Genomic DNA, 12,825 nt, shown 5'->3' with positions numbered 1-12,825 from the left:
TTTAGCTCCCCAGAGTTGAATTCCTGGTATAAATAAATAAATAAATGGCCTATGAATAAAAAACTTATTTCAAAAACTTTGACAGTATTAAAAAGACACAATAAAGTATTTTATATAGTTTCAGTGGAAATGACCTTTGTAAGATTCAACCCAAAATACCATGGGAAAAGATTTACATATTTATTATGTACAATATTTTCTAACCTTCTGTGTAGAGAGGGAGAAAAACCCAAAGTTGAAAAGAAGGAACATTTAGGTTTTGGCTCAAACACTTGAGTAATGCCTTTAAAATAAGGTATCTGAGGTGCATGATAGCACACAGCTGTTATACCATCTACTAGGGAGGCTGAAATCACAGGATTACAAGTTTGAGGCCAGTGTGGGCAATTTAAGGACACCCTTTCTCAAATTTAAAAAATAATAAGAAAATGAAAAGGGCTGGGGATGTAGCTGAGTGGTAGAGCCTTTGCTTAGCATGCATGAGGTCCTGGGTTCCATCCCTAGTAGTACAAATCAGTAAATAAATAAAATAAAATATGTCCTTCAATATTAAAAAGAGGAATCTATTGAGGAAAAAAGACTTGGAATATGTGGAATAGATAAAAGAGTCAATCAACATACTATTTAAGGAATTATTACAAATTAGCCATGAAAAAACAATCAGATATGGGGCTGAGGTTGTGGGTCAGCAGTAGAGTGCTTGCCTAGCATGTGCAGGGCCCTGGGTTCGATCCTCAGCACCACATAAAAATAAATAAACAAAATGAAGTTATTTTAAAAAACAATCAGATATAAAGATAATAAAGGATAATAGGGAGAGTTCAGACAGGATAAATCATAAATGGCAATTTCTGTTCTGAAAATGTGCAACAAAAAGTTGAACAATAATTTGTAAATTGAAGAATACTACTTTGTCATTAGTTATAATTGCAAAAATCAAAAACAGTGACAACACCCACTGTTGATGAGGATATGGGGAAAACCTGTAGTCATATATTGCATGTAGTCAGATAAATAGGGTCAGTTTTTTGTTGCAAATTTAGGCAGTATCTATTAAATTTTTTAATGTACATACCCTTTAGTACAGTAAGAATGTGGGAGTCTAGACACTTTGAAGCTTTTGTGGAAGAATTTAGCATGTTTTACCTAAATTGCAGTATCTGGATTCAAAGTTGCGTATTCATGGTAATTAGGGAAGACCATCTGAAAGTCGGAGGGAGTAGCTATAGGATATTCACGTAGTGGTGTTTAGTTTGAAGCTTAGTCTGAGATGCGGTATGTCAGACAGAAAGTGTGAAATTCTGAGTGAAAGGAGCTCACTGAAGACAGACTACTCAGTCAAGTTACAGACTAGCACTGGGCTAACAGCTACCTCAGCAGTCAAATGCGGTTTGTGCCAGAGAAAGTTCTAGAAAGTAAAATGGCTCAGAAATGATGCCGTAGCTCAGCACATTGAGCCTGCGTCAACATCTTGGAGCCTGGGCTGCTGTGCGTGAGGATTGGCTAACTTTGAAATTGTAGTGTCAATGTTTTTTTAAAAATATTTTTTTAGCTGTAGTCGGACACAATACCTTTATGTATTTATCTTTATGTGGTGCCGAGGATCAAACCCAGGGCCTCACACGTGCTAGGCAAGTGCTCTCCCACTGAGCCACAACCCCAGCCCGGTAGTTAATTTTTAAATTCTGCCGGGAAATGCGCACGACGCCGGCTTTAACATTGTAACTATTTTAAAGCATGTGATGCGGCTTAGCCTAGTCACTACCTGGAGAATCACCAACACTATCTAGTTCCAGAACTTTTTATTCACCCCAAAAGACCATCCTATACTATCCTCAAAGGGATAGAACTAAAGGGATTAGAACTAAGAACATAAGGAAAGATATAAAGAAATGTAATTATTTTGTAGAATATGGAATATGTACTGACAAATATTTAATATTCATTCACATGGGCGTGCGGAAGCAGCGACGGGGGCGGAAGGATAAGCCCGCGGAGGGAGCTGCCCGCGCACGAGGCAGGGCATAGGTTATGTGAAGACGTGAGAGCACAGCGGCCACATTTGTTGGCGGAGCACAGACACTATCATAGCTATGTCTGATATTGAGGCTGGCAGTTTGATGGCCAAGGAGGCCAGACCCGACGAGAAGACAGTGCAGGTGTTGCGGGATATGGCTAACCGCCTGCGCATCCATTCCATCAGGGCCACTTGCGCTTCGAGCTCCGGGTAAGGCACCCTCATCGAAAGCGGCCTCGTGTAGCTTGTCGGCCACTATGATAGTGAGGTTCTGAGGAGAAGGGAGCCGTGGGTTGCTTAGAAGGCTCTTTATAAAACTGTGCTCCCCTCTGGCTCGAAGGCTTGGGTCCCTGCCTCTGCCTCACAGGCAGGACTCTGGAAGCCCTAGGGCCTCACCGGTTAGTAGAGAAGAATCTGGAACCCAATACGCAGATGGTGTCCCTGGAATGAAATCGGGTCAGCTATGATTGATTTTTACCCAGTAGCTGAGCTTCTTGGGTTGGCAGTCGTGCTGGTTTACTGACCCTAACCATTGCGGTGATAAAAGAGGTACGGCTGGAAATGTTGCTCTATCGTAACTGCTTACCTACATATACGAGGCCCTCGGTTCAATCCCTAGTGTTGCCAACCAACTGAAAGTTCTTGGCAACTAAAAATCCCGGAGCAAAATAGACTGCTTGCCTTGCATGCTCAAGGCCATGGGTTCAATTCCCAGCACCAAAAAAAAAAAAAAAAAAAAAATCGGAACAAAGATGCTCACTGGAGTTTGCTAATATTTTCTAGTTATTCACTCTGGTTTTCTTTCTTTCTATTTTTTGGAGGAGGGGGATACCAGGGATTGAACTCAGGGGCACTCGACCCCTGAACCACATCCCTGGCCCTATTTTGTATTTTAAGTAGAGACAAGGTCTCACTGAGTTGCTTAGCGCCTCGCCATTGCTGAGGCTGGCTTTGAACTCGTGATCCTCCTGCCTCAGCCTCCCGAGCTGCTGGGATTACAGGAGTGTGCCACTGCGCCTGCTGTTCGATGTTTATTTAATTACTTTTTTTTTCTTTTAAATTTTTTCTTTGACGCCCCCCCCCTCTATTGGAAATGAGATTTTGCTATTTCACCAAGTCTGGCATTAAACTCCTGGCCCCAGCAATCAATCACCTTGCCCCTCCAAATTACCCAGGACACAGGCTCATGCCACTGTGACGGGCTAAGGAAGGAGTCTAATTATTGTCGAGTACTTCATTGTCACTGCTCGCTTCATGGAATGACCTTTGAAATGTTCCACCTTCCGTTTATGGCTGTACCACCCGAATGCACCCGATCTCATCCAAAATGTTCCACCTTCCTTTTTTTTTTTTAAGAGTGTGAGGAAGATTGATTTTAATTTTTCTTTAAATGTTTGCTACTATTCATCAGTAAACTTTTATTTGTTGAAAATTTTTGGTTTTGTATGTTTATTCAGACCACCGCCTCGCCTCACTTTGTTACCCAAACTGCTCTGAAACTCCTGAGCTCCAGCGAGCCTGCTGCCTCAGCCTTCCTAGTAACTGCAATTACAGGTGTGCGCAGCACTAGGCTTGTGGGGAGGTTTTAGATTGCTGATTCACTGTCCTTACCCATTGTATAATTTGTTCAAACTGTTTCTACTCGGGTGATTCACTTCTGTTAAGTTCTCTATTTCTAAAAATTATATTGACTTAATTAACCAACTTGCTGGCATACAGTAGCTCTCAATAGTCTCTTCTAATCATTCTAATTTTCTGTGTAATTGACAGTAATGGCTACACTTTCACTATCTCAGTTTAGTTAATTCTCTTTTCTCCTTTTTACTTTCTCTTTTTTTTTTTTTTTTACTTAGATCATTTACCTAAACTTTTGTTGCTATTTTCAAAGGACCAGCTTTTCAGGTTGGGAGCATATCTCAGTGCTAGAGCCCTTACCTAGCATGCTAGAGGCTCTAAGTTTGATTTCCAAAACCACAAAAAATAATTTTTTGTTTTATTAATTTTTCTCTAATGTTTTCTTGGTCTCTATGTTATTTATTTCTATTCTAATCATTGATTGTTTTTCCTTCTGCTGGCTTTGGGTTTTGTTTTTAGTTCTTTAATAGACTTAGGTTGATTGGAAAATTTTTTTGAATGTGTTTACAACTATAAATTTCCTTCTTGGCACTACTTTTTCCTTCATAAGTATGGGTTTTATGCTTTTGTTTTCATTTTCTGATTTTCCTTGTGATTCCCTTTTTGACTTTTTGGTTGTGTAAAGGTGAGTTGTTTAATTTGCTGTATTTTTCAGTTTTTATTTCAATTGTAATTTCATCTCATTGGGCTCACACAAAATGATATACTGATTTTTTAAAAAATCTGGCCCTAAGCCAGGAACAATGGTGCACACCTGTAATCCCAGCAGCTTGGGAGGCTGAGACAGGAGGATTTCGAGTTCAAAGCCAACCTTAGCAATTTAGTGAGGCCTTAAGCTACTCAGCAAGACCCTGTCTCTAAATTAAAAAAAGGGCTGGATATGTGGCTCAGTAGTTAAAGGACCCTGGGTTCAATCTACGTAGGAGACATTTATAAGGCATGAAGGCTTAAGTCCTCATTTTTTATATTGTGAAACTTTTTAGAAATTTTTAGATGTTGACGAACCTTTATTTTATTCATTTATTTATATGCAGTGCTGAGAATTGAACCCAGTGCCCCTCACATGCCAGACATACACTCTACCATTGAGCCACAACCCAGCCCTATACTGTGAAACTTTTAAACAAAGGTATGAATGACTTGGGCCTAAAATCTTGTTTTTCTTATGTTGGAGCTGGGAGTAGAGGTTTTCCATTTATTTATTTATGTATTTGTCTTTTTTTTTAACTGGGGATAAAACCCAGTGCCTTGCACATGTTAGACAAATATTCTACCACTGAGCTACAGCCTTTTTTTAATTTTAGTTTGAGACAGGGTCTCACTAAGTTGCCCAGTCTGGCCTGGACTTACCAGTCCTCCTTCCTAAGCCTCCCTCATGGCTGGGATTATAGGCATGTACACCACTACTCTCTTTTTTAAAAAAAAATTTTTTAGTTGTAGATGGACACAATACCTTTATTTTATTTGTTTTTTATTTATCTAATTTTATGTGGTGCTGGGGATCAAACCCAGTTCCTCACTTAGCCACAACCCCGGTCCTCTTGGCTCTTTTTTTTTTTTTTAAATACATTAGTGTGTGTGTGTTTTTTTTTTTTTGTAGTTGTTTGTAGACCTTTGAATCAAACCCAATGCCTCATACATGCCAGGCAAGTGTGCTACCACTGAGCCCCAGCCCCAGCCCACTCCTGCCTCCTTTTTATTAACACAAATTAACTGTACATATTGAGTTCATTGTGATATTTCCACATATGCATAAAGAGCACACTGATCATATCCAGCCTCTCCTTATCTATCCTACCACAAATATACTTCCCAAACTCTGTTAGCAGTAATTTTACATTCAAGTCTGTTTTTGTGTGTGGTGCTGTGGCATGAACCCAGGGCCTTGAACATGCCAGGCAAATAGGCAAGTGCTGTATCTCTAAGCTACATCCCCATCCCTCAACCTTTTTTAAGCTTCTACATGAGAGGGAACACGTGGTACTTGTCTTTCTGTGTCTGGCTTATTTCACTTAACATAATATTCTCCAGTTCCATCCATTTTGATACAAATGATGGGATTTCATTCTCTATTTTTTGACAGGCACTGGGAATCAAACCCAGGGCCTCTTCTCATGTGAGGCAAACACTTTAACACTGAGCTGTACATGCAGCCCAGATTTCATTCTTTATGGTTGAATAATATTCCATTTTCTATCTATATCACATCTTCCTTATCCTTTTATCTGTTAACGGGCACCTAGGCTGATTGTATATCTTAGCTATTGTGAACAGTGCTGTGATAAACATGGGGATGCAGGTATGTCTTTGGTATGTTGATTTTATTTCCTTTGGATCTATATCCAGAAATGGGATAGCTAGATCATAAGGTAAGTCTATTTTATTTTTTTAAGAACTTCCATAGTAACTACTAATTTACATTCTAGCCAACAGTGTATGAGTTCCCTTATCCTCCGTATACTCACCAGCATTTTTTTATAATAGCCATTGAGGTGAGATGATATGTCATTGTAGTTTGTTTGTTTTTGTGGTTTTAGGGATTAAACTGAGGGCCTCATACAGGCTAGGCAAGCACACTACTGCAAAGTTAGGTCCCAAGCCCTCATTGGAGTTTTGATTTGCATTTTCCTGAAACCTAATGATATTAAACATTTTTTCATATATTTGTTGACCATTCCTATTTCTTCTTTTGAGAAGTTATCTATTCAGATTATCTCCCCATTTTTAATTGAAATTGACTTTTTTGTCAAAATTCTTGAGTTCCTTACATTTTCTTTCTTTTTTTTTAGAGAGAGAATTTTTTTAATATTTATTTTTTAGTTTTCAATGGACACAGCATATTTTATTTTTTTATTTTTATGTGGTGCTGAGGATCGAACCCAGTGCCCCGTGCATGCCAGGCAAGCGCGTTACCTCTTGAGCCACATCCCCAGCCCAGTTCCTTACATTTTCTGTATATTAACCCTCTGTCAGATAAATAGTTGGCAAATGTTTTCAGGAAGAAGCTTTTGTTCTTTGTCCTGTCTCCCTGTCCGTTTTATTATTTATTTATTTTATTTTATTTTATTTTGGTATTGGGGATTGAACCCAAGATGCTTCACAACTGAGCCACAACATCATGACTTTTAAAATATTTTTATTAAAACAACTAACTTGCTTAGGGCCTTGCTAAGTTTCTAACGCTGGTTTTGAACTCACAATCCTCCTGCCTCAGCCTTCTGAGCCACCAGGATTACAGGTGTGGACCATTGTGCTGGCTTCTTCTCCTCTTTAAACTAAAAATTGGCACCAGGAGTGGTGGTGCATGTGGGTAATCTAAGGACTCGGGAGGCTGAGACACAAGGATTGTAAGTCAAGGTCAGCTGCAACAATTTAATGAGGCCCTAAGCAACTTAGCAATACCCTGTCTCAAAAATTTAAAAAAAAAAAAAAAGGACAGAGAATGTAGATCAGTGGTAAAGTGCTCCTGTGCTCAATTCCCTGTTTAAACAAATAAATTTAAAACTGTCTACGCTTACATGTAAGCTACTTTCTAAGCATTAGTTATTTCAGCATTCAGGAAAGGCCCAAGTTACTTGCCCTTGAGAAATTTTCCAGTCTTTCACTATTCACTTCTAATAACAAGTTCATTTTGGGTAGTAGAAAGAGATATGCATGACATTTTTCATTAATGATGCTCCTGAAATTTCCTCAGCATGTCAAAGTACTATGGATGAAATCACACGAGTGAAATGATGCTCAAGTTGGACTCAGAAGGTGAACTTGCTCTGAGTGCAAGTGCTTGCTATAGAAGGGAACTAGCCTCAGAGCATCTCACTGTGCGTAAGGAGAAGTTGTGAGGTTACTGGTCTGTGAAGCGGTCTTCAGCCATGAGTTGGGAGGCCATGGACTCCCTTGGATTGTGGAGAGCATAAGCTGAAAGGCAGCTTCATGCACTGTCACATGCCTTTGAGAATTGACTTGCTTTGTGTCTGCCTTTCAGCCACCCTACATCATGCAGCAGTGCTGCTGAGATCATGTCTGTGCTTTTCTTCCACACGATGAGATATAAACAGTCAGACCCAGAGAACCCAGACAACGACCGATTCATCCTCTCAAAGGTACTTTGGCAGGGGAACCCTGGGCCTGTTCTGATGCTTGCTTCTTAACCAGTTTTTTTTTTAAGTCACCATGTGGCAACAGGCCTAAAATGGGTCCTGTTTATCATGTTGGTTCATTGTGTACATCATAAAATCCTGCCACCTGAGGGGGGCTCTTGTCTCCATCAAACCTAAAAAGTAAAGCCTTGAGGAAGTGGGCTCACTTGCCCCACACTTCATGGCCAGGAGGCAGCAGAATTGGTCTGAGTGTTGAGCCCAGGCTTGGTCGGTGACATTGTAGGTCATCAACTCCAAGGGCATGCAAGGCAGCTAGGAACCAGAGCTTGTTAAAGGAGGCAGGAACCATAGAGAGGAAGACAAACTTGGAGACATGATCAGAAGAATCTTCAGCGGCACAATTCCACTAGGTGAGAAATACAAAATTGAAAGGGAATCTGAGGGCACAAAGCATGTGGAGAATTCCAGGTAAGGTCAGAAAGTCCCAGAGAGCAGTGGAGAATGGGAAACAAAGGAAAGAGATCTGAGAATGACAAGTACCATTCATTTATTCATGGTAGTGATGAACATGGCACTGGTCTGTGAATGAAGCTGGCATTTGGACAGAGGAGACAGGCTAGATACAAACCTGGAAATAGATAGCAAATCTTATGAGGCTAAGCATTCTGGAACGAAGTAAGGTGGAGGGAGGGGGTAGAGGGCACTGGTTGAAAGAGAATAATCCAGAGACCATGATACTGATGTTTGAACAGCAATTTATAAGGTGAGAGAGTGAACTATGGTCATATCTAAGCACAAGCACTTGGGTAGCAGCAACTACAAGTGCTAAGGCCCTGAGCAGATATGTGCCCATTGTGCTTAAGGGACAGCAAGAAAGCTAAGATGCCTGGGGGTGGTGAGAAGGCAAGTAGGAGGTAAGGGGGCTGAAGTGGGCAAGCTGGTGTAAGAACTTGGGCTGTTAGCATAGATCTGTTAACCTGGTTTAAGTTTTTGTTGTTTGTTTTTGTTTTGAGTTCTGGGGATTTAACCCAGGGAAACTTTACCACTGAGCCAGATCCCCAGCCCTACTTATTTTTGATACTTTATATCAAAAATATTTATTATAAAAATATTTATATTATATTTTTATATTTTGACAGTTCTTATTAAATTGCTTAGGGCCTCATCCTCTGAAGTTGCTGGGATTACAGGTGATTACCACCATCCTGGCTTAGGTTTTTTGTTTTTTTAATTGTCAATGGACCTTTATTTTATTTATTTTTATGTGGTGCTGAGAATAGAACCCAGTGCCTCACACATGCTAGAGTACTTGCCTAGCCCCTGGCTTAAGTTTTTTTTAATATTTATTTTTTAGTTGTAGTTGGACACAACAACTTTATTTCATTTGTTTATTTGTGTATGTGGTGCTGAGGATCAAACCCAGGATCTCGCATGTGCGAGGCAAGCCCTCTACTGTTGAGCCACATCCCCAGCCACTGCTCCTTAAGTTTTAATAGACTCCTACTGGTGGCTGGGTTGAGAATGTCTGTCGGGGAGGCAGGGAGGCCACTGCATTGACAGGCAAGGGATGTCAGTAATTAGGCTGAGATGGCAGCAGCAGAAGCTATTAAATAAATTCAGTATATCTGGAAGCTCAGGAGTGGGGCATATCCCACCAGAGCAACAACCCTTTTTCATGGGTCACATTCTCTTCATGGCACAGGGATTTTGGTACATGCAAACTGGATGTTAGCAGAGGTGTGGCAAAGTAGTAGTGGAAAGTGATCTGCTTATAGTAGTGGCACTTCTAGATGACCAACAGTTCACCTGAGTTTTATAAACCAGGAAACTCACAAACTTTAGTGTTGGGGGTTTCTATTTAAGAACCCATTTTTTTATATATTTATTTTTTAGTTGTAGTTGTCTTTATTTTATTTATTTTTATGTGGTGTGAGGATCGAACCCGGGGCCTTGCACGTGCTAGGCAAGCGCTCTACCGCTGTGCCACAATCCCAGCCCCAAAGAACCCATATTTTCTAAAAGATTAAACATGTGGTTTTTGCATGGCTGGAACAAAGGCCTTGGGAAGATGCCTTACATTTTCTGCTTTGCATTTAAGTTCTCTCCTCTGTGTTCCCAAAGTTCTAGTCACCCTCCCCATGCTGAATTCTGTGGTTACCTGGGCATGGCATCTTTTTGGGGGGCAGGGTCCCTGGGATTGAACTTGGGGGCACTAGACCACTGAGCCATATCCTAGCCCTGTTTTGTATTTTATTTAGAGACAGGGTCTCACTGAGTTGCTTAGTGCCTCAATTTTTGCTGAGGCTGGCTTTGAACTCTCAATCCTCCTGTCTCAGCTTCCTGAGCAGCTGGGATTACAAGTATATGCCCAGCTGGCATTTTTTTTTTAAGAATTAAAAAAAAATTCTTGGGTTGTAGATTAACACAATACCATTATGTTATTCATTTATTTTTATGTGGTGCTGAGAATTGAACCCAGTGCCTCACACGTGCTTGGCAAGCACTCTACCACTGAGCCACAACCCCAGTCCTGGGCATGGCATCTTTGTCATTCCAGTTTCCAGCCCAGACTGGGTGGGGCTCAACCCATAGTCCTCTTATGACATTGATCTGAGACTCAGGGTGCATGTGGGTGTGTCAAAGAGGAATTCATCTACCCTAGCAGGATGGTCAACAGGAGTGGCTTACATTCAGCACTGGAAATCTGCCTGACATTCTTGTCCTACAGCTGCTCCTAGGTTCATTGGGTCCCTTTTCTCTTACAGAGACTGTCCTTTGTTGATGTGGCAACAGGATGGCTTGGGCAAGGACTGGGGGCTGCGTGTGGGATGGCATATACTGGCAAGTACTTTGACCAGGCCAGGTAAGGTACTTACCCATATTCACTCCACTGCCCCATCTTCTCACTTAAACTTCTCAGTTCAATAGTTTGGGAAGACAAATGGTTTTTAAAGTTCATGTTACCAAGTATTGGAGCAGTAAAGAAATCAGGTTTCTGGGAACTGTCTTACCATTCCTGGTTGGGGTCTAAGTGGTAGCTGCAGTATAGGTACCACTATATTAGCACATAGATCTTCCCTAAGTAACAACTTTGTGTTTTCCATCTCTGGTGATCTTCCCTCTAGAATGAACTCATGAATGGGTTTGTCTTTGCATAGGGCCCCTGAATGTTAATAATAAAGGACGTTTTTCTGGGTTGATTCCCCCTTTTTCTTTTGTTTTAGTTGTAGATGGATGCAATTCCTTTAATTATTTGTATGTGGTGCTGAGGATCAAACCCAGTGTCTCACACATGCTAGGCAAGTGCTCTTCTAGTACTGAGCTATATCTTTAGCCCTGGTTCCCCCTTTTCAAAGACAAGAAAATCAGTCTCTTTCTTGAGAGGTTGCTGTTGCTGATGTGGGAGCAAAGCAGTGGTGATGTACCTGGTCCAGTTCCATGAGCACCCACTTCTTCTGCTGTGTATAGTAGACCTGAGTCCAGAGCCCCTCAGGTTCAATTTCTCCAGGGTGGGGAGCTTCTGTCTCCTTGGGAAAACAGCCACCTAGCTCCTCAGATGGGAAGAACCCTAAATGATCAGTTCCCATGGGCTCCATGGTGACTCTGGAAGCATTTCATTGTGCTTCCTCTAGTCTTTAGGCAGCTACCCTGCTCCATTTCCCATAGGTCTGAAATTTTTCATTGGTGACTGTTTCTCTTTTTCTTATCCTGGAGTTAATTTTTTTTAACTTAGAGCATTTTAGTGAGATCTGAGGTACATACCCAGCCTTTTTTTTTTTTTTCCAAATTTTGAGACACAGTCTTGCTAAATTTATTAAGGCCTCACTAAGTTGCTAAGGCTGGCCTCAAACTTGTGACCCTCCTGTCTCAGCTTCCTGAGTTGCTGGAATTATAGGCATGCACCACCATACATGGAAGAATGTTTTGATTGTTATAGTTATTGTATATAAATTGTAATATCAGAAATAGAAGGAAGTGGTACTGGGCATGGTGGTGCATGCCTATAATCCCAGCAGCTTGGGAGGCTGAGGTAGGAGGATTGTGAGTTCAAAGCCAGTCTCAGTGATTTAGGAAGGCCCTAAGCAAATTAGTGAAACCTTATCTATATAAAATATTTAAAAGGACTGGAGATGTGGCTCAATGGTTATGCACCCTTGAGTTCAATCCCCAGTACCAAAAAAAAAAAAAAAGAAAGAAAGAAAGAAATAGAAGATAGTGGTACTTAAAAATGGAATTTTCCAAGAAAATTTATGTGTACATGTTGTTTGGGAATTTCAGGGAACTGCTTTCTTCCCATTCTCCTCTTGCCCTTTTGCTTTCTGATTGAGAGAAATAGCAGAAGCAGCTAAAAATAGCCTTAGAGCTGGAATGAGAAAGCTCACCAAAGGTGATGACCATCTCATGAGGCCCAAGCATTTAGAATGTCCTTTCTTCAGCTGCTGAGTATGCTCAGAATTCGTAAGGAGAAAATAGGCATAGGGACCTGATGATCTGAAGTGGCATCTCCAGTCTTATCCAGTCTGTTCCTTTGTCCCTGAAATGCATTTGTTTAAGTGGTCCAGGTCAGCCCCCAGCAGGATCCTAAACTTTTCTTGGCTTGCTCCAGCTACCGTGTGTTCTGCCTCCTGGGAGATGGTGAGTCGTCTGAAGGCTCTGTCTGGGAGGCATTGGCCTTCGCTTCCTACTACAGTCTGGATAATCTTGTGGTGATCTTTGATGTGAACCGCCTGGGACATGGTGGCACCTTGCCCCTTGAGCACTGCATAGAAGTCTATCAGAAGCGCTGTGAAGCCTTTGGGTAACCATACCTTTTCTTGCCTTACCTTCTTTCTGTCCTGCTTCCCTTCTTCCTTGTAACCTGGTATCCTTGTTGACAGGTGGAACACTTATGTGGTGGATGGTCGTGATGTGGAGGCACTGTGCCAGGTGTTCTGGCAAGCAGCCCAAGTGAAAAGCAAGCCCACTGCCGTGGTTGCCAAGACCTTCAAGGGCCGGGGCATGCCAAGTAAGTGTTTCTTTCCTACTTGTGTGTATTCAGAACATCTGTGTGCACAGCAGAAGGATGCTTAAACTGGC

General features: G+C 41.3%; 1 protein-coding gene across 1 annotated transcript in view; it reads left to right on the top strand.

Moving 5' to 3' along the window:
* Positions 1 to 2,027: 2,027 nt before the first annotated feature.
* Tktl1 (transketolase like 1) overlaps positions 2,028 to 12,825 on the top strand; it is a 35,788-nt gene continuing 24,990 nt past the window's right edge. Inside the window, exons 1-5 of the mRNA XM_005340632.5 lie at positions 2,028 to 2,227; positions 7,635 to 7,752; positions 10,515 to 10,612; positions 12,356 to 12,547; positions 12,627 to 12,754. Of these exons, the coding sequence (XP_005340689.1) occupies positions 2,094 to 2,227; positions 7,635 to 7,752; positions 10,515 to 10,612; positions 12,356 to 12,547; positions 12,627 to 12,754 (670 nt within the window). The 5' untranslated portion in view covers positions 2,028 to 2,093. The remainder of the gene's footprint in view (positions 2,228 to 7,634; positions 7,753 to 10,514; positions 10,613 to 12,355; positions 12,548 to 12,626; positions 12,755 to 12,825) is intronic.

Source organism: Ictidomys tridecemlineatus, chromosome X (genome assembly GCF_052094955.1).
Source record: "Ictidomys tridecemlineatus isolate mIctTri1 chromosome X, mIctTri1.hap1, whole genome shotgun sequence".
NCBI lineage: Eukaryota > Metazoa > Chordata > Mammalia > Rodentia > Sciuridae > Ictidomys > Ictidomys tridecemlineatus.
This window is presented reverse-complemented; position numbering and strand designations above follow the sequence as displayed.